Source organism: Mirounga angustirostris, unplaced genomic scaffold, assembly GCF_029215605.1.
Source record: "Mirounga angustirostris isolate CCGP_5_RB_7025 unplaced genomic scaffold, mMirAng1.0.hap1 SCAF_13, whole genome shotgun sequence".
In the NCBI taxonomy this organism is placed as follows: Eukaryota; Metazoa; Chordata; class Mammalia; order Carnivora; family Phocidae; genus Mirounga; species Mirounga angustirostris.
This window is the reverse complement of record NW_026991721.1, coordinates 57,150,862-57,169,093: the sequence shown is the minus strand read 5'-3', so window position 1 is coordinate 57,169,093 and position 18,232 is coordinate 57,150,862. Positions and strand designations below refer to the sequence as shown.

Genomic DNA, 18,232 nt, shown 5'->3' with positions numbered 1-18,232 from the left:
TACTATTTTTTTGTCAGAATCTCCCACCCTGAATGAGTTGATGTAAGATGAACCCTGAGGTGCTGTGGCTGGCTGCTGACATTTAGCTGCCCACTGCCCCTACCATATTTCCTCCCTAACATTTTATTGTGAAAAATCTCAGAAAAGTTGAAAGATTATACAATAAACACCTTTAGGCCCACCACCTAGATTCTACAGTTAACTTTTCACTGTATTTGCTTTATCGTTTGTCTGTCTATAATTCATCCCATTGGGTTCTTCTTGAATAGTCTGTCATTGCCCTTGGGAACTCTATGAAGATACCATTTATGTTGTCCTTTCCCTCTCTCCCTAATAGCCTCAGGTATGGAGAATTGGCATAAAAGCTCCTGACTACAGGCTGTATTTGTATTTATTTTTCTAACTCCTTCCTCATTTCTCTGTTGGCTGACTCTGACTCTATTCTTAAAGGAAGGTGTTGGCCAAGAGAATCACTTGTTGCCAGTCTTCTGGACCAGAGAATGCCAGCCTTAGATTAAATAAGAGTTTCCAGTTGCACTCTTCCTTAAGCTCTTGAGGAGGCTATTTACCTGTGGATGCTGATGGTGAGGACACTGTTGGATTCGTACAAAGTTGAAGCAGTCCAGATTTTTCAGGCTTTAGCTAGTCTTAGACTAGGATCCCTGGTCCTGACAGAGAGGATAGGACAAATAAAGCAAGACTTTAACCCTGGAATTAGTACACATCTGCAATAGTACTCTTTATTGGTGTTATAAATATCATTGACTAAGAGTATGAGATTTTATGGCTATATCCTTCTCTCTGGGTTACTTTCTCCTTCCAGTGACAGGTTGAAATAGGACTGAAATGGGCAGTGACAACAGGCTTCTCCTGGGTCCTCTTTCCCACAGGAAAGGTGTCAGCTGCTTTTGCTCTTGGGGGTGGGCAGCAAACAACCCACCTTTATTTCCAATAGCTGAGCTTCTGACTGAGGCCCGTAGAGCCCCTGTTCTATCCCAAAATGCCCATTCTCTAGGGTGTGTGTTTTTCTAGCCCCTAATTTGTATAGTACCCTGCAGATGCAAAGCCCAAGAATGTGTTCTGAGCTAAAGACTGGTGGAATATCCCTGGAAAGCACTGCCCTTTTACCAGCACACCTTCCCTGATCTGCCTCACCTCATCTGTTTGACTTTCAGGGTTGAGCACGCACGCATGCATGCCAAGCACCGCGGCCATGAAGCCATGCACGCTGAAATGGTCCTCATCCTCATCGCTACTTTGGTGGTGGCCCAGCTGCTCCTGGTGCAGTGGAAACAGAGGCACCCCCGCTCCTACAATGTAAGCCACTGCCTCTCACTTCTTTTTCTGACAGTTGTCAAAAGACCCTTCCTAAGTATTCTAGGGTCCAGCCTACCTCAGGCTGCATACAGGCAGGGAATAGACAATGATAGTAAACGTTATGTAAGAATGGTGAATAGTGTATGGTGGGTATGCATTTAAGAGGCAAGTGATTCAGATGGTGAAAATAGGGATAGAACCTGAGACTACTTTCATGGCCAGGTCTTCCCTTTTAAACATTTTGGGACAGATCCATGAAGGAGATGCTCATCAGGAACTATTCAAGTAAAGGGAGAGGTGGTCGCCTTGTTGGGAAGACCAAGCCTCTTAAGTGAATTTTACAGGTAGGATTTAGATTAATTTAAAAAAAAAAAAAAAAGACAATGATAGAGGAAATGAGGAACAAAACATATAAAACATACAGAAAACATATAGCTGAATGGCAGAAGTAAATCTTTCCTTATTGGTAATTACTTTAAATGGGTTAAATTCTTCTATTAAAAGGAGAGATTGGCAGATTGGTTAAAAAAACCAAACAAACCATGAGAGACTCACTTTAGATACAAAGACACAGAGAATAAAAGTAAAAGGATGGAGAAAGATATTCCATGTACATGATAATCAAAAGAGAGCTGGGGTGGCTATTAAATATCAGACCAATAGACTTTAAATCAAAAAAATTTACAAGAGACAAAGGATATTATATATTGATAAAAGGTTTAAACCAATAAGAAGATACTACAATTATAAACATAACTAACAAAGGAGCCCCAATATATGTGAAGCAGAAACTGATAGAATTGAAGAGGGATAGACAGTTCTACAATAGGTTGCAGAGTTCAGTACCTGACTTTCACTAACGAATAGAGCAACCAGATAGAATATCAGTAGTTAATAGAGGACTTGAACAGCATTATAAACCAGTTAGACCTAACAGACACACAGGGCACACACTACCCAACAACAGCAGAATACATTCTCAAGTGCACATGGACCGTTCTCCAGGAGAGAACATGTGTTAGGCCACAAAACAAATCTCAATAAGTTTGAGAAGATTGAAATCATAGATTCAACCACTCTGGATTAGGACATGACAGGTGCAGTGTACTGGATTTTTTTTACGACTGTTACCATAGAAGTTTTTAACCTTTACAAGGGTAACAACCCTTTTTTAACATCAACTTGGCAAACACCTACGTGATAATACTTTGCATAGAATATACAAGTGCATATATAGTAGTAACAATAGCTAACATTTATTGAATTCTCACTATGCCAGCCACTGTTGTTAAGTACTTCACAAGTGTGGACTCAGCTAATCCTTGTAATAATTCAGTAAGGTAATGTTTTCTCCAATTACAAGTGAGAACTGAGAGAGAAAAGACTAAGTAATTTGCTCCAGTGATAAAACCATTATTTGAACCCAGACAGTTTTACTCCAGGGTTTTTAATCTTAATCTCTGAATAGTTCTTTTTCTCTAGTATATGCTTTTTCAGACCTCTGGTGATATGGTCAGACATGCCCAGGGGTCTGTAGCCCACATGATGTGAACTGCTGCACTATCTCATTTAATCCTTCTAATAGCCCATGAGGTAAGTACCGTGAACAAACTGAGGCCCAGAGAGTTGAGGCATGAAGGGAATACTAATAGATAGAGCCAGGATTTGAACCCAAGTGTTCTGTTTCATATTTCATAATTTCTGTTGTACCATATGTTGCTCCTGGAAAAGGTTTTCCATGAAGGGAACAAGGGATAACCTAGAGCATAGAAGGAAGAGAGGATAATCTTTGCCCTTGAGCAGACAGAAGTTCCGAACATTACTGGCTTATAGCCAGCTCAAGTGTTGGCATGCACCACAAATAGAGACATCTGTACCTTCAGGTCACATTGCACTGAAGGACCACATGACACCAAGACTTTTTGAACTGGAGACCATCCAACAGGCTAAGCCATCTGAGATGGGGCTTCACGTCTGGACCCTGGTCATGCTTTGCCCTGTTATCTGAGATAAGTCACTTGTTTGTCAGTGTGTGATTATAATGTGTACTCTATAGAATGGGAATTACCAAGATGATTGAATTGAGCCTGGAAAAATAAGACCACCCATATACCAAGTGTAGAATGAGAGCCCCATTGGCATTTCTGTGCTGGTATTTAGAGATAATCTTAATTATATAATGTTAGCTAATCTGCAAAGATTTTTAAAAACCTTTATCTATAGGAAGTGAGGATTCATGTATGTACTATAGTGGTTTTCAATAAGTACTTTTTAAAAAAACTGTGGAATCCTTTCTTCAAATAATATCTTCAGGAAAAACCCAGTATGGAAAATAATTAAGAGGCCCCTCTGATTAATAGAGGGTTGGATAACCCTGACTCCTCTGCTTCTCAGGAACATATATAGGAGTCATCAGTGTTAGAAAACCACTGATAATGTCATTCCTTAGCTAATCCTTAATAGGAAATGTGACTGTAACTTAATGAAGCCAGTTATATAAGGAACATGCACAATTATCCCATTGCTTTACTGCCATGCCCTGTAAACATTATGCTGAACTTCACTGATGAGCGAACATGCTAACATTATAAAATATATTGCACTGAGAAACTTAAACCCCTATCTTTCAAAAATTGGAAAAGGAAATCTGTAATGTCCGCTTTATGCTGCTATTGTACAATGATGATCTAGATTGGTTTTTAAAAAACTTTTATTAACTTGTGTACAATGAATATTTTTACTGCTTTAATTAAAACACTAACTTTGGAAGAAGAAAAATTGCCCAAGATGCTTGTACACAGTAATATCTCCTATCCTTTTTCAAGCTTATCAAGTTGGAGCTGTTTGCCTTGTAGGCAGTATAATACAATGGAGCCAGCCCAATCTGATTTGCTCAGTCAGCTGTCTCACTTCCTAGCTATATGACTTTATATCTTGAGCCTGTTTTTCTTATCTCTAAGATGGGGTGATATCTACCTCATGGGTTGTGAAGATTATATAAGATTCTATGGCAAAATGTTTTGTAAACTTTAGAACTAATGGTAGTGACTATTGTTGCTCCCACTCCTAAGAGAAAAAGTTCAAGACGTAAAAGTTTTCAGATACTATGTGGAAGAAGAATAGAATTTTATTTTTATTGACAATAATTTCACATAAAAAAATTCACTATTCTGTGGGGTGCCTGATAGGCACAGTTGGTTAAGCAGCCAACTCTTTCAGCTCAGGTCATGATCTTGGGGTTGTGAGATCAAGCCCCACGTCGGGCTCCATGCTCAGCACGGAGTCTGTTTTAGATTCTCTCTCCCTCTCCCTCTGCCCCTCCTGCTTGTGCTCTCTCTCTCTTTCTCTCTCTCAAATAAATAAATCTTTAAAAAAAAAGAAAAACCCATGGGACGCTTGGATGGCTCAGTCGTTAAGCCTCTGCCTTTGGCTCAGGTCATGATCTCAGGGTCCTGGGATAGAGCCTCGCATCAGGCTCCCTGCTCCACGGGAAGCCTGCTTCTCCCTCTCCCACTCCCCCTGCTTGTGTTCCCTCTCTTGCTGTGTCTCTGTCTGTCAAATAAATAAATAAAATCTTTAAAAATTAAAAAAATTTAAAAAAAGAAAAACCTTGGAAAAAATTGATTATTCTAACCATTTTAAAGTATATAATTCAGTGGCATTTAGCACATCTGGTGTTGTGCAGGCATTGCCACTATTTAGTTCTAGAACACTTTCATTACCCCAAAAGGAAACCCCATATCCATTAAGCAGTCACTCCTCATTTCCCCCTCCCACCAGGCCCTGGCAACCACTAATCTGTTTCTACGTATTTGCCTATTCTGGATATTCATATAAATGAAATTATATAATATGTAGCCTTTGTCTGGCTTCTTTCACATAGCATGATGTTTTCAGTGTTGCAGTATCAGTACTTTATTCCTTTTTGTGGCTGAATAATACTCTGTTGTATGGATATGCCACATTTTGTTTATCCCTTCATCAGTTGATGGACATTTGGGTTGTTTCCACCCTTGGGCTATTGTGAATAGTGCTGCTATGAACATTCGTTATAAGCTTTTATTTGAACACCTGTATTCAGTTCTTGGGTATGCCCTGGAGTAGAACTGTTTAACTTTTTGAGAACTTTTTGAGAACAGTTTTCCATAGCAGCTATACCATTTAACATTGTAACCCACAGTACATTGGGTTCCAGTTTCTCCACATTCTCACCAACACTTGTTCTTTTGCTTCCCTTCCCTTCCCTTCCCTTCCTTTCCTTTCCCTTCCCTTCCCTTCCCTTCCCTTCCTCTTTCTTTTCTTTTCTTTTCTTTTCTTTTCTTTTCTTTTCTTTTCTTTTCTTTTCTTTTCATATAGTCACCCTAGTGGGCATGAAGTAGTATCTCATTGTGGTTTGATTTGTATTTCCCTAATGACTCATGATGTTGAGGATCTTTTGATGTGTTTATTGACAAAAAAAAGTGATGTAAAAAAATGTGTTTATTGGCCACATGTATATCTTCCATGGAGAAATCTCTTTGCCTATTTTTTAACTGCCTTTTGTTTGTTTCTTTTTTCTCTTTGTGTGTGTGTGTTGTAAGAGTTCTTTATATAGTCTGGATAGTAGACCATTATTAGATATATGATTTATAAATATTTTCTCCCATTCTGTGGGTTGCCTTTTTACCTTCTCCATAGTGTCCTTTGGTGCATAAACATTTTAATGGATCAGTTATTAATTAGGTTCTTTTTAAGAAATTTAGAACACCAGTTTGTGAGGGTAAACTCCATTTGTGAGAGAAAACACAGAGCAGAGGTAGCCTTGAAGCTGAGGAACAGCTTTAATTTTTTGGCAGAATTTGTGAGTCCACAGCTTTTTTTTTTTTTTTTTTGAAGATTTTATTTATTTATTTAACAGAGAGAGACACAGTGAGAGAGGGAACATAAACGGGGGAGTGGGAGAGGGAGAAGCAGGCTTCCCGCAGAGAAGGGAGTCTGACGTGGGACTCGATCCCAGGACCCCGAGACCATGACCTGAGCTGAAGGAAAGACGCTTAATGACTGAGCCACCCAGGTGCCCAGTCCACAGCTTTCTGATCAACGTTGCACTGCTCTGTAATCTCATATTTCTCCTTCTCTGTCGAAGATCTCACCTTCCTGGTGTCTGGGTTTATGTAGCTGCTGCTGCTTGAAGTAAGCATCAGTGAGATGTTTTGGGATTTTCACACTGCTGATACCAATTTTGGTGTAGGTGGCAATGACAAATTTCTGGTGTGTTCTACGCAGAGGAACTCGATTGAGGGCTAGAGGTCTGGTTACAAGTAACAAGCCACTGCTCAGTGGCTTCAGGAGAACCACCCTCTTACCTCTGTGGCACCCAGTGAGGATGATCAAAATGGTCCCAGGAGTGATGCTAGCTCACAGTTTTCTTACAATGCTGACTAAAAGGTTTTTTGCTGTGGCTCAACAGCTTTCAAGAGGCACATCTTCAGTAGAGTAATACCTCAGCATCTTGTGAAGTTTAACCACTCGGGTACTACCATTCTTGTAACCACCAACTGATTTTGTAACGGTAGCAAGAACCTTCTCTTTCTTTTCTTAGCTATTGACTAGTTCCTCTTGTAGATGGCCTTTCTGGAGTACATAGCTGATCAGGAATAGCTGCCAATTGCTCTGACTAGGAGAGGGTTTCGACCGCGGTGGGGCTTCCCATTTGGCATTTTAGCCATGAGGTTACCCTTCTTAACCTTGCCACCAGCATCAGCCTTCTTGGCTTCAGGTTTCTTCTCCTTAGTATCCAGCTTCTCAGCTTTTTTACTCCCCATCTTGCAAGATGAGAAAGAGGATGCATAAACATTTTTAAGCTTGATGTCCAGTTTATCTCTTTTTTCTTTTTTAATGAATATATTTGACATATAACATTGAGTACATTTTTTTTTAGAGATTTTATTTATTCATTTGATAAAGAGCACAAGCAGGGGGAATGGCAGAGGGAGAGGGAGAAGCAGGCTCCCCGCTGAGCAGGGAGCCCGATGCGGGACCTGATCATGTCCCGGATCATGACCTGAGCTGAAGGCAGATGCTTAACCGACTGAGCCAACCAGGCACCCCTGACATTGGGTATATTTAAGGTGTACAACATGTTAACTGATACATTTATTTTTTGCAGTACGATTGCCATTATAACAACATTAAGCACCTCTATCACATCACGTAATTATCCTTTTTAGTGGTTGAAATAATTAAGGTCTAGTCTCTTAGCAAGTCTGATGATTAGACTACAGTATTGGTGTCTATATGCATTATACTTAGCATTAGATCTCTATGGTTTATTTTACTTGTTCCAAGTTTGCACCCTTAAACCTATTTTTTCTTTTGTTGCTTGTGCTTTTAGTGTTATATCTAAGAATCTGTTGCCAAATCCAAGACTATTAAGCTTTACCTCTATGTGTTTTTGGAAGGGTTTTATATTTTTAGCTCTTACTTATAGGTCTTCGGTCTATTTTGCGTTACTTTTTGTAAATGGTGTGAGGTAAAGGTCTAACTTCATTTTTTTGCATGTGGATATCCAGTTGTCTTAGCACTATTTTCGAAGAGACTTCTTTTTCCATTGAATGATTTGTCACTCTTGTAAAAAAATCAGTTGACCGTAGATGTATGCATTTATTTTTGTACTTTCAGTTCTGTTCCATTGAACTATATGACTATGCTTATGTCAGTACCACACTTTTTCTTTATTAATTTTTTTATTTTAATTTCAATGTAGTTACAGTGTTTGTTACATTAGTTTCAGGTGTAAAACAGTGATTCAGCAATTCTATATGTTACTCAGGGCTCATCACAATAAGTGTACTATCAATTCCCTTCACCTATTTCACCCATCCCCCTACCCACCTCCCCTCTGGTAACCATCAGTTTGTTCTCTATAATTAAGAGTCTGTTTTTGGTTTGTCTCTTTTTTTCTTTGTTCATTTGTTTTTTTAAAGATTTTATTTATTTATTTGACAGAGAGAGACATAGCGAGAGAGGGAACACAAGCAGGGGGAGAAGGAGGGGAGAAGCAGGCTTCCCCGCGGAGCAGGGAGCCCGAAGTGGGGCTCGATCCCAGGACCCTGGGATCACGACCTGAGCCGAAGGCAGACGCCCAACGACTGAGCCACCCAGGCGCCCCTCATTTGTTTTGTTTTTTAAATTACACATGAAGGAAATCATACAGTATTTGTCTTTCTCAGCCTGACTTATTTCATTTAGCATTATACTCTCTAGATCCATCCATGTTGTTACAAATGGCGGGATCCCATTCTTTTTTATGGCTGAGTAATATTCCTGTGTGTGTGTGTGTGTGTGTGTGTGTACCACATCATCTTTATTCATCTGTTGATTGGCACTTGGGCTGCTTCCATAATTTGGCTATTGTAAATAATACTGCAATAAACATAGGGGTGCATATATCTTTCCATTTAGTGTTTTTGTATTCTTTGGGTATGTACCCAGGAGTGGAGTTACTGGATCATATAGTAATTCTATTTTTAATTTTTTGAGGAACTTCCATATTGTTTTCCATAGTAGCTACACCAGTTTGCCTTCCTACCAACAGTGCACAAGGGTTCCTTTTTCTCTACATCCTCACCAATACTTGTTGTTTCTTGTGTTTTTGATTTTCGCCATTCTGACAGGTGTGGAGTCATATTTCATCATAGTTTTGATTTGCATTTCCCTGATGATAAGTGATGTTGAGCATCTTTTCATGTGTCTGTTGCCATCAGTATGTCTTCTTTGGAGAAATACCTGTTCATGTCTTCTGCCCATTTCTAATTGGATTAATTGGTTCTTTTTGGTGTTGAGTTATATAAATTCTTTATATATTTTGGATACTAATCCTTTATTGGATATGTCATTAGCAAACATCTTCTCCCATTCAGTAGGATGTCTTTTAATTTTGTTGATTGTTTCTTTTGCTGTGCAGAAGCTTTTTATTTTGATGTAATCCCACTAGTTTATTTTTGCTTTTGTTTCTCTTGCCTCAGGAGACATAGCTAGAAAATGTGTGGCTGATGTCAGAGAAGTTACTGCTTGTGTTCTCTTTTAGGATTTTTATGGTTTTAGGTCTCACATTTAGATCCTTAATCCATTGTGAGTTTATTTTGAATTTGTTGAGATGTGTTTTGTGGCCTCATATGTGATCTCTTCTGGAGAACGTTCCATGTGCACTTGAAAAGAATGTGTATTCTGTTGTTTTAGGATGGCATGTTCTGAATATATCTGTTTGATCCATCTGGTCCAGTGTGTCATTCAAAACTGCTGTTTTCTTGTTGATTTTCTATTTGGATGATCTATCCACTGATGTTAAGTGGGGTGTTAAACTCCCTTACTATTATTATATTACTGTCAGTTACTTCCTTTAAGTGTGTTATTAGCTGCTTTATGTATTTGGGTGCTCCCAGTTGGGTGCATAACTACTTACAATTGTTACATTTTCTTGTTGGATTGTCTCCTTTATGATTATTAGTGTCTTTCCTTATCTCTTGTTACAGTCTTTGTTTTAAAGTCTACTTTGACTGATATAAGTATTGCTACCCTTGCTTTCTTTTCACTTCCATTTGCATGAAAAATGCTTTTCCATCCCCTCACTTTCATTCTGTATGTGTCTTTAGGTCTGAAATGTGTCTCTTGTAGCAGCATATAGATGGTCTTGTTTTTTTTATCCATTTTGTCATCCTATGTCTTTTGATTGGAGTGTTCAGTCCATTTACATTCAAAGTAATTATTGATAGGGGTGTCTGGCTGGCTCAGTAGGAGGAGTGTGCGACTCTTGATCTCAGGGTCATAAGTTTGAGCCCCGTGTTGGGTGTAGACATTACTTAAAATAAATTAAAAAAAATTTTTAAATGCCTTATAAAAAAAACAAAGTAGGGGCGCCTGGGTGGCTCAGTTGGTTGAGTGGCTGCCTTTGGCTCAGGTCGTGATCCTGGGGTCTTGGTATCGAGCCCCACGTCCAGCTCCCTGCTCAGCAGAGAGCCTGCTTCTACCTCTTCATCTGCCTGCCACTCTGCCTACTTGTGCTCTACCTCTCTGTCCAATAAATAAATAAAATCTTAAAAAAAACACAAAAAACAAAGTAGGGGCTCCTAGGTGGCTTAGTCGTTAAGTGTCTGCCTTTGGCTCAGGTCATGATCCCAGGGTCCTGAGATCGAGCCCCACATCGGGCTCCCTGCTCAGCGGGAAGCCTGCTTCTCCCTCTCCCACCACGCCCTCTGCTTGTGTTCCCTCTCTCACTGTGTCTCTGTCAAATAAATAAATAAAATCTTTAAAAAAAAATTATTGATAGGTATGTACTTATTTCCAATTTGTTACTCGTTTTATGGTTGTTTTTATAGTTCCTCTGTTCCCTTCTTTTTTTTTTTTTTTTAAGATTTTTAATTATTAGTGAGGTTGAGCACATTTTCATGCTTACTAGTTAGTCATTGATTTCTTCTACCAGTTGTTTGTATTGTTGATTAGTTTTTGTATTTGCTATTTCAATTTCCTTGAAGTGTTTATTGAAGTATGGTTGATACAGAATGTTATATTATTTTCAGGTGTTCAACATAGTGATTCAACAATTCCATACATTCTACAGTGCTCACTATGATAAGTGTATTTACTATCTGTCACTGTACATTATTACAGTCTTATTAACTGTATTCCTTATGCTGTAATTTTCAATCTCCTGATTTACTTATTTCATAACTGAAAGTTTGTACCTCTTAATCCCCTACCCCTATTTTGCCCATCCCCATACACTTCTCCCCCCTGGCAACTCTTTATTCTCTGTATTTATGAGTCTGTTTCTTTTCGTTCATTTGTTTTGGTGGGGTTTTTTTAGATTCTACATATAAATGAAGTTATATGGTATTTGTCTTTCTCTGTCTGACATATTTCACTTAGCATGATACCCTCTAGGTCCATCCATGTTGTCACAAATGGCAAGATCTCATTGTTATTTATGGCTGCATAATATATACCACATCTTCTTTATTCATCTATCACTGGACACTTAGGTTGCTTCTATATCTTAACTATTGTAAATAATGCTGCATTAAACATAGAGATTGCACATATCTTTTCAAATTACTGGTTTCTTTTTGCGGGGGGTGGGAAGGATGGTAAGTAACCAATAGTGGAATTACTAGATCATATGATATTTCTTTTTTTTTTTTTTTTTTAAGATTTTATTTATTTGCGAGAGAGAGAATGAGAGAGAGAGAGCACATGAGAGGGGGGAGGGTCAGAGGGAGAAGCAGACTCCCCGCTGAGCAGGGAGCCCGATGCGGGACTCGATCCCGGGACTCCAGGATCATGACCTGAGCCGAAGGCAGTCGTTTAACCAACTGAGCCACCCAGGCGCCCTCATATGATATTTCTATTTTAAATTTTTTGAGGAACTTCCACAATGTTTTCCACAGTGGCTATACTAATAATTTACAGAATACCAGCCTTCCCTTTTCTTCACATCCTCACCAACACTTGTTATTTCTTTTCTTTTTGATACTAGCCATTCTATGTGAGGTCAAGTCTCACTATAGTTCTGATTTGCATTCCCCTGATGATCAGTGATGTTAAGCATCTTTTCATGTACTTCTTGGCCATCTGTATGTCTTCTTTTGGAAAAATGTCTATTCAGGTCCTCTGCCCAGTTTTTTTAATCTTTTTTTTTTTTTAAAGATTTTATTTATTTATTTGAGAGAGAGAATGAGATAGAGAGAGCATGAGAGTGGGGAGGGTCAGGGGGAGAAGCAGACTCGCTGCTGAGCAGAGAGCCCGATGTGGGACTCGATCCCAGGACTCCAGGATCATGACCTGAGCCGAAGGCAGTCGCTTAACCAACTGAGCCACCCAGGCGCCCTCTTTTTTTTTTTTTTTTTTTAAGATTATTTATTTTAGAGAGAGAGAGAGCCTGCACACCCGTGCAAGAGTGGGGAGAGGGGATGGGGCCCCTGGGTGGCTCAGTCAGTTAAGCCGCTGCCTTCGGCTCAGGTCATGATCCTGGGGTCCTGGGGTCCTGGGATCGAGCTCCGCATCGGGCTCCCTGCTCAGCAGGAAGCCTGCTTCTCCCTCTCCCACTCCCCCTGCTTCTCTCTCTTCCACTCCCCCTGCTTGTGTTCCCTCTCTCGCTGTCTCTCTCTCTGTCAAATAAATAAATAAATAAAAATCTTTAAAACAAAACAACAACAAAAAACTGCTTTAAAAAAAAAAAAAGAGTGGGGAGAGGGGAAGCAGACTCCCCACAGCACAGGGAGCCTGAAGCGGGGCTCAATCCCAGGACCCTGAGATCATGACCTAAGCTTAAACCCTCTAGGTCTAGCTAGAGTGGGATGCTCAACCCACTGAGCCACCCAGGTGCCCCTCCTCTGCCCATTTTTAATCAGATTCTTTCATTATTATTTTTTGGTGTTGGACTGTATAGGTTCTTTATATATCTTGGATATTAGCCCCTTATCAGATATATCATTTGCAAATATCCTCTCCCATTCAGTAGGTTGCCTTTTCATTTTGATCTTGGATTTTTGCATATGCATCCTAGGAGGATGTATCAGAATTTCCATAACAGCATTATTTGTAATAGCAAAAACTTAAAAATGACTCAGTACCCAAATATGGGTGACTGGATAAGTTAGTTGTGATGTATTCACCAGTGGAATATTATGTAACTTATATGCATGGTTTTATAAGTTACATAATATATATATACATTATATATAAAACAACACGAAAAATAATTAACTGTAGTTACAAGTAATGGTAAGGATGAATCTTAGCAATTTAATATTGAGTGAAAAAAGATTCAGAAGGCTGCTCATAACTTGATACCTTTCATAGAAAGCTAAAAACAATGAAAACTAAAGAATATGTTTTAAAAATATGTATATGCATAATACAACCGTATTTTATGAAGCAAGGGAATGATAAAATCAAGATGCAGGATAAGGGTGATGTTGGATGGAAGACTGGAGGATAGGCTAGAGAAGAGCACATAGATATAAGTAGTTTTAAAATTTTTTTTATTTTTTTTTATTTTTTATTTTTTTAATTTATTTTTTGACAGAGAGAGACATAGGGAGAGAGGGAACACAAGCAGGGGGAGTGGGAGAGGGAGAAGCAGGCTCCCCGCCGAGCAGGGAGCCCGATGTGGGACTCGATCCCAGGACCCTGGGATCATGACCCGAGCCGAAGGCAGACGCTTAACGACTGAGCCACCCAGGCGCCCCAGATATAAGTAGTTTTAGATGTTCCAGTTTTTATGTTGGGTGGTGGGTTCAGTAGTTATATTATTAAAAATAAAAAGGAAGGAAATTTTGTCATATGCTTCAACATGGTGATCCTTCAGGACATTATGCTTAGTAAAGTAAGCCAGTCACAAAATGACAAATGCTTATATTTGTCTTCCACTTATATGAGGTACCTAGAGTAGTCGGATTCACAGAGACAGAAAGTAGAATAGTGGTTATCAAGAGATGGGGCAGAGGGGGAGAGTAGGGAGTTGTTATTTAATGGGCATAGAAGTGTCTGTTTTGTAAGATGAAAAAGTTCTGGAGATCTGTTAGAAAGCAGTGGGAATATTACTTAGCACTACTGAACCATATATTTAAAAATGATTAAGATGGTTAATTTTATGAGTTTTTACCACAATTAAAAGTAATTTTTAAAATTAAAAGTAGTCCATGCATGACTAATGATGGGAATATTCATTAGAGATTCTGATTAACTCATTTTCCCCCCTCTACTTGAGGTTCAAAAATAAAAGCAAGAAAGCAATTCCTAAGACACAGACTTGCCTTTTCAAATAGTAAGACATACCATAAGAATAGACAAATAGACCAGTAGAACAGAGTAAAGATCTCAGAGAGAGATCCCTGTATAATGGGGAACTTAATATACAATAAAAGCGTAGGGGAGCCTGGATGGCTCAGTCAGGTAAGCATTTAACTCTTAGTTTCGGCTCAGGTCGTGATCTCAGGTCATGATCTCAGGGTTGTGAGAGTGAGCCCTGTGTCAGGCTCCGTGCTCTGCTTGGAGTCTACTTGAGATTCTCTCCCCCTTTGCCCCTCCCACTCATTCTCTCTCTCAAATAAATAAATAAATCTTAAAAAAACCATAATAAAAGTGTAACCACCAATCAGTGAAGAAGATATTTATTGTTAAGTAGATTGTATTGAGAAAACTGACTCACCATACGGAGAAATATTAAAACTAGATACCTGTATCACACTGCATACAAAGTGGACTAAGGATAGATTAAAGATCTAATTATGAAAGGCAAAACTATGAAGTTAATAAAAATTATGTAGATAAATAACATAAAAATATGATAAATTTGATTATTAAGATTAAGGGGGGGACCTGGGTGGCTCAGTCGGTTAAGTGTCTGACTCTTGAGTTTGGCTTGGTTCATGATCTCGGGGTTGTGGGATTGAGCCCCCACATCAGACTCCATGCTGGGTGTGGAGTCTACTTGGGATTCTCTCTCTCCCTGTCTCTACCTGCCCTTCCCACCCCCCTGTGCCCTCTTTAAATAAATAAATAAATATTTTTAAAAAAAGATTAAGGGGATTTGTTCTGTAAAGGGGACCACAGGCAAAGTTAACTGATAGCAGAATAGGAGTTTAGTAATGATTAAAACTGATGATAATTGATATTCTAGACTAACAAGCTGGATATGTCCAACTGCTGGCAGGGATCAGAGGCTCTAGGAACTTTTGTGTATTCTTTGTAGATATGAAGATGGGGCAGGTATTATGGGGAGAGCAGCATGGCACTATTCAGTCAGATGGAATATATACATATCTTGTGACATATCCTAAAGGGGCATGTGAGAAGGTATTGATTTAAATGTTAATTATGGGGCGCCTGGGTGGCTCAGTCGTTAAGCGCCTGCCTTCGGCTCAGGTCATGATCCGGGGTCCTGGGATCGAGCCCCGCATCGGGCTCCCTGCTCCGCGGGAAGCCTGCTTCTCTCTCTCCCACTCCCCCTGCTTGTGTTCCCTCTCTCGCTGTGTCTCTCTCTGTCAAATAAATAAATAAATAAATAAAATCTTTAACCAAAAAATAAATAAATAAAATAAATGTTAATTATGGCAGTTAATTGAAGAGTTGGAGGCAGTCTGGGTATTTGTATCTGAATAAATAAGTAAAATGTGGTGGATGCATATCATGACTCTGCATTGCAGTTAAAAGCAACACATTAGGTTTACCTGTAACGACATGTGGATCTTAAAAGCAGAGTACTGAGTGGAAAAAGTAACAAAGAGAAAGACACAGTGCCAACTAATAAATCAAAACACATGCACAGAAAATAGTTTGTAAGAATAGATACAAACAAAAATATACATATTAAACACATTAAATGTCTATGGGGTGAAGAATGGGACTAAAAAAGAATCAAAGCAAAATGGCTCCCCAGAGAATGTTGTGTAAAGGAGAGACACTGGGATTATTGTCAAATAGTAGAAACATGAACTGTTTGAGATTAGCTACCAGAGCTTTAAAAAAAATGCTTCTTATGGGCATGCTGAGAAATGATGGAATTAATTGATAAGGCTCTGTTTCTCTCAAACTGAATGAAATTTTCTGTTTTTCCCTAGTGCTAGTTGGCAACCCAGACTTTCAGTTGGCACACATGACCCCTGAGTGGAAAAACACTAGTTCTATTCTCCTAGACCAGGTCTTTCAGTAGGGAGACTATTCACATTTTGGGCCCGATGATTATTTTTGTGGGGGATTGTCATGTGTAGGATGTTTAGCAGCATGCCTGGCTTCTACTTACTAGATGCCACTAGCATCACCTCTCCTGATCATCACAACCAAAAATGTCTCCAAACTTCATCACATGTCCCCTGGGGAGGAAATTCACCCCCTATGAGAAGCACTGCCAGAGAGCAGCGTGGATGCTGCCAGCCATTAGGCTGATTATGAGCAAGTATGCCAATCCACTGGTTTCACTGTGAAAAGTATCAAACATCTTTTTGTAATTTAGGAGGTCAAGTCCATCCTAAACGTTAAAAGAACTGCGTCTAAATTAACTGCTATTTAGGAGCAAAAGGTCCTACTGTTTTCTGTATTTAAATTTCAGGGTACTGTTCTTTCAGTCATAGCAACAGTAGTATTACCACCTTAAGCTGCTTATAGTTGCAATTTGTTGATATTTAAAAAAAATACTTTTCTCATCTGATATCTCATTGGAACCCCACAATGGCTTTATTCGGTAGTAAGGATAGGGATATACCTCCATTTTTCAGATTAGTAAACCAAAGTGCAGAATCCTGAAGAGATTTGCTGGGAGCACATGACCATTAAATTGGGGAGTTGGACATAAAACCAAAATCTGATTCTTGGTTAAGTACTCTTCTCATATGAGCACTCAACCATTTTTTGAGGTTTCTCAAAAGCTCCAGGAAATTGTCAGTTTCTGCCATGGTCATTTCTGTTTTTAACTCCCCTGATTTTTCCTTCTTTTTTTTTTTTTAAATATTTTTATTCTTATGTTAATCCCCATACATTACATCATTAGTTTTAGATGTAGTGTTCCATGATTCATTGTTTGTGCATAACACCCAGTGCTCCATGCAGAATGTGCCCTCCTCAATACCCATCACCAGGCTAACCCATCCTCCCACCCTGATTTTCCCTTCTTTAGTGACTTTTGCCTAGGTCCATCATATTGCCTTCTCAGACTTTCCAGGGTTTTATCAGAAACTCAAAAGTGAATGGGTGCCAAGGAGGCAGGACTTGGGAGACAGAAGATCTGGATTAGAAACTAGCCCAGGCCCAGCTTGCTTTTTGGCTTCTCTGTCGCTCAGTTTTCATCATCTGTTCAGAGTCTAGTATTACTCACTCCTTAGCTCCCACCAGGATGTTAGGGGAAGGAGTAAGTTTATGCCTGGAAAAGTATCTATCCTATTTTTAAAGATCTCCAGGGAGAAGCTTTCATCATTTCTGTTACCAAAAACAGTATCTTTTTAAACTCCTGTCCCCTGAACTGCAGTTCCCTTGTGGGATGGATGAATGGCAAAATCTCCTACCTAGAAATCTTTAAAGTACTATAGATTTTTCTTAGACCAACACATTAAGAGGGTTACTGGGATGTGACTAGAGAATATGGTCTAAGATGGTAAAGGATGGTAATCCACTTTCTATGCGAAAGAAAAACTTTCTTCCCCAGAGTATAATAAAAACTTCTCTATGTGTAATGCATACATCAGGCTTCTCTGAGCCTTGCCTACTCTTTAGGCTCATTTCTCACACCTCCCTCCTTATTTGTACTTTTTCAGACATACCATGTTCCCTCATCTTGAGCACTCACTCATGGTGATGCCTTTACTTACACCTACTAGGCCATCAGGACAGAGGTCAAAGGTTGCTTCGTTCAGGAAGCCTTGGTTCCCCCATGTTGAGTGAAACTCAACTCTCTCCTCCACTTTCTGGGCCACCAGGGCTTACTCCGTTATAGCATTTATCATACTGCATTATAATTGTTTTTTTTCTCCTTGGTAGTCTTAAGTTCTTGAGGAGGATTAGTTTTTTATCTCTGGATTCTGCAGTCCTTAGTATGGTGCCCGGTAGGGGCTCAGTAAATGTTTGTTAAATTATTTCTTGACTGACTCTTGCCTGGAGAGAAGACTTGGGGAAAAAGACAAAATTTTAGGTATTAGAAGAGTAGTCATAAGAAACGGGAAGTAAATGTACTGTGTGCCTCTCTGAAGGACAAGAGTTGGATCCAGAGGCAGAAAGTACACGAAGGCAGATTTTTCAGGTAGGCATCAGGGAAGAACTATCTAGCACATCTATTAGCAATGGTCTGCCTCATGTGGTAAGGTGACTGTTTGCAGGGGCATGGTAGGAGGGAATTGAAAACCAAGTTTCTGCCCTATAGGGTATTCTAGCAATGTGTGGGGTCATA

At 39.3% G+C, this 18,232-nt stretch overlaps 1 protein-coding gene and 1 pseudogene across 4 annotated transcripts in view; one reads left to right on the top strand and one right to left on the bottom strand.

Moving 5' to 3' along the window:
• RNF121 (ring finger protein 121) overlaps positions 1–18,232 on the top strand; it is an 82,718-nt gene that overhangs the window by 32,046 nt on the left and 32,440 nt on the right. For all 4 annotated transcript variants that reach the window (XM_054512102.2, XM_064576991.1, XM_045894339.3 and 1 more), the window contains exon 3: positions 1,176–1,317. In XM_054512102.2, the coding sequence (XP_054368077.2) occupies positions 1,176–1,317 (142 nt within the window). The remainder of the gene's footprint in view (positions 1–1,175; positions 1,318–18,232) is intronic.
• Positions 6,218–7,369, bottom strand: LOC123857469 (large ribosomal subunit protein eL6-like; annotated as a pseudogene).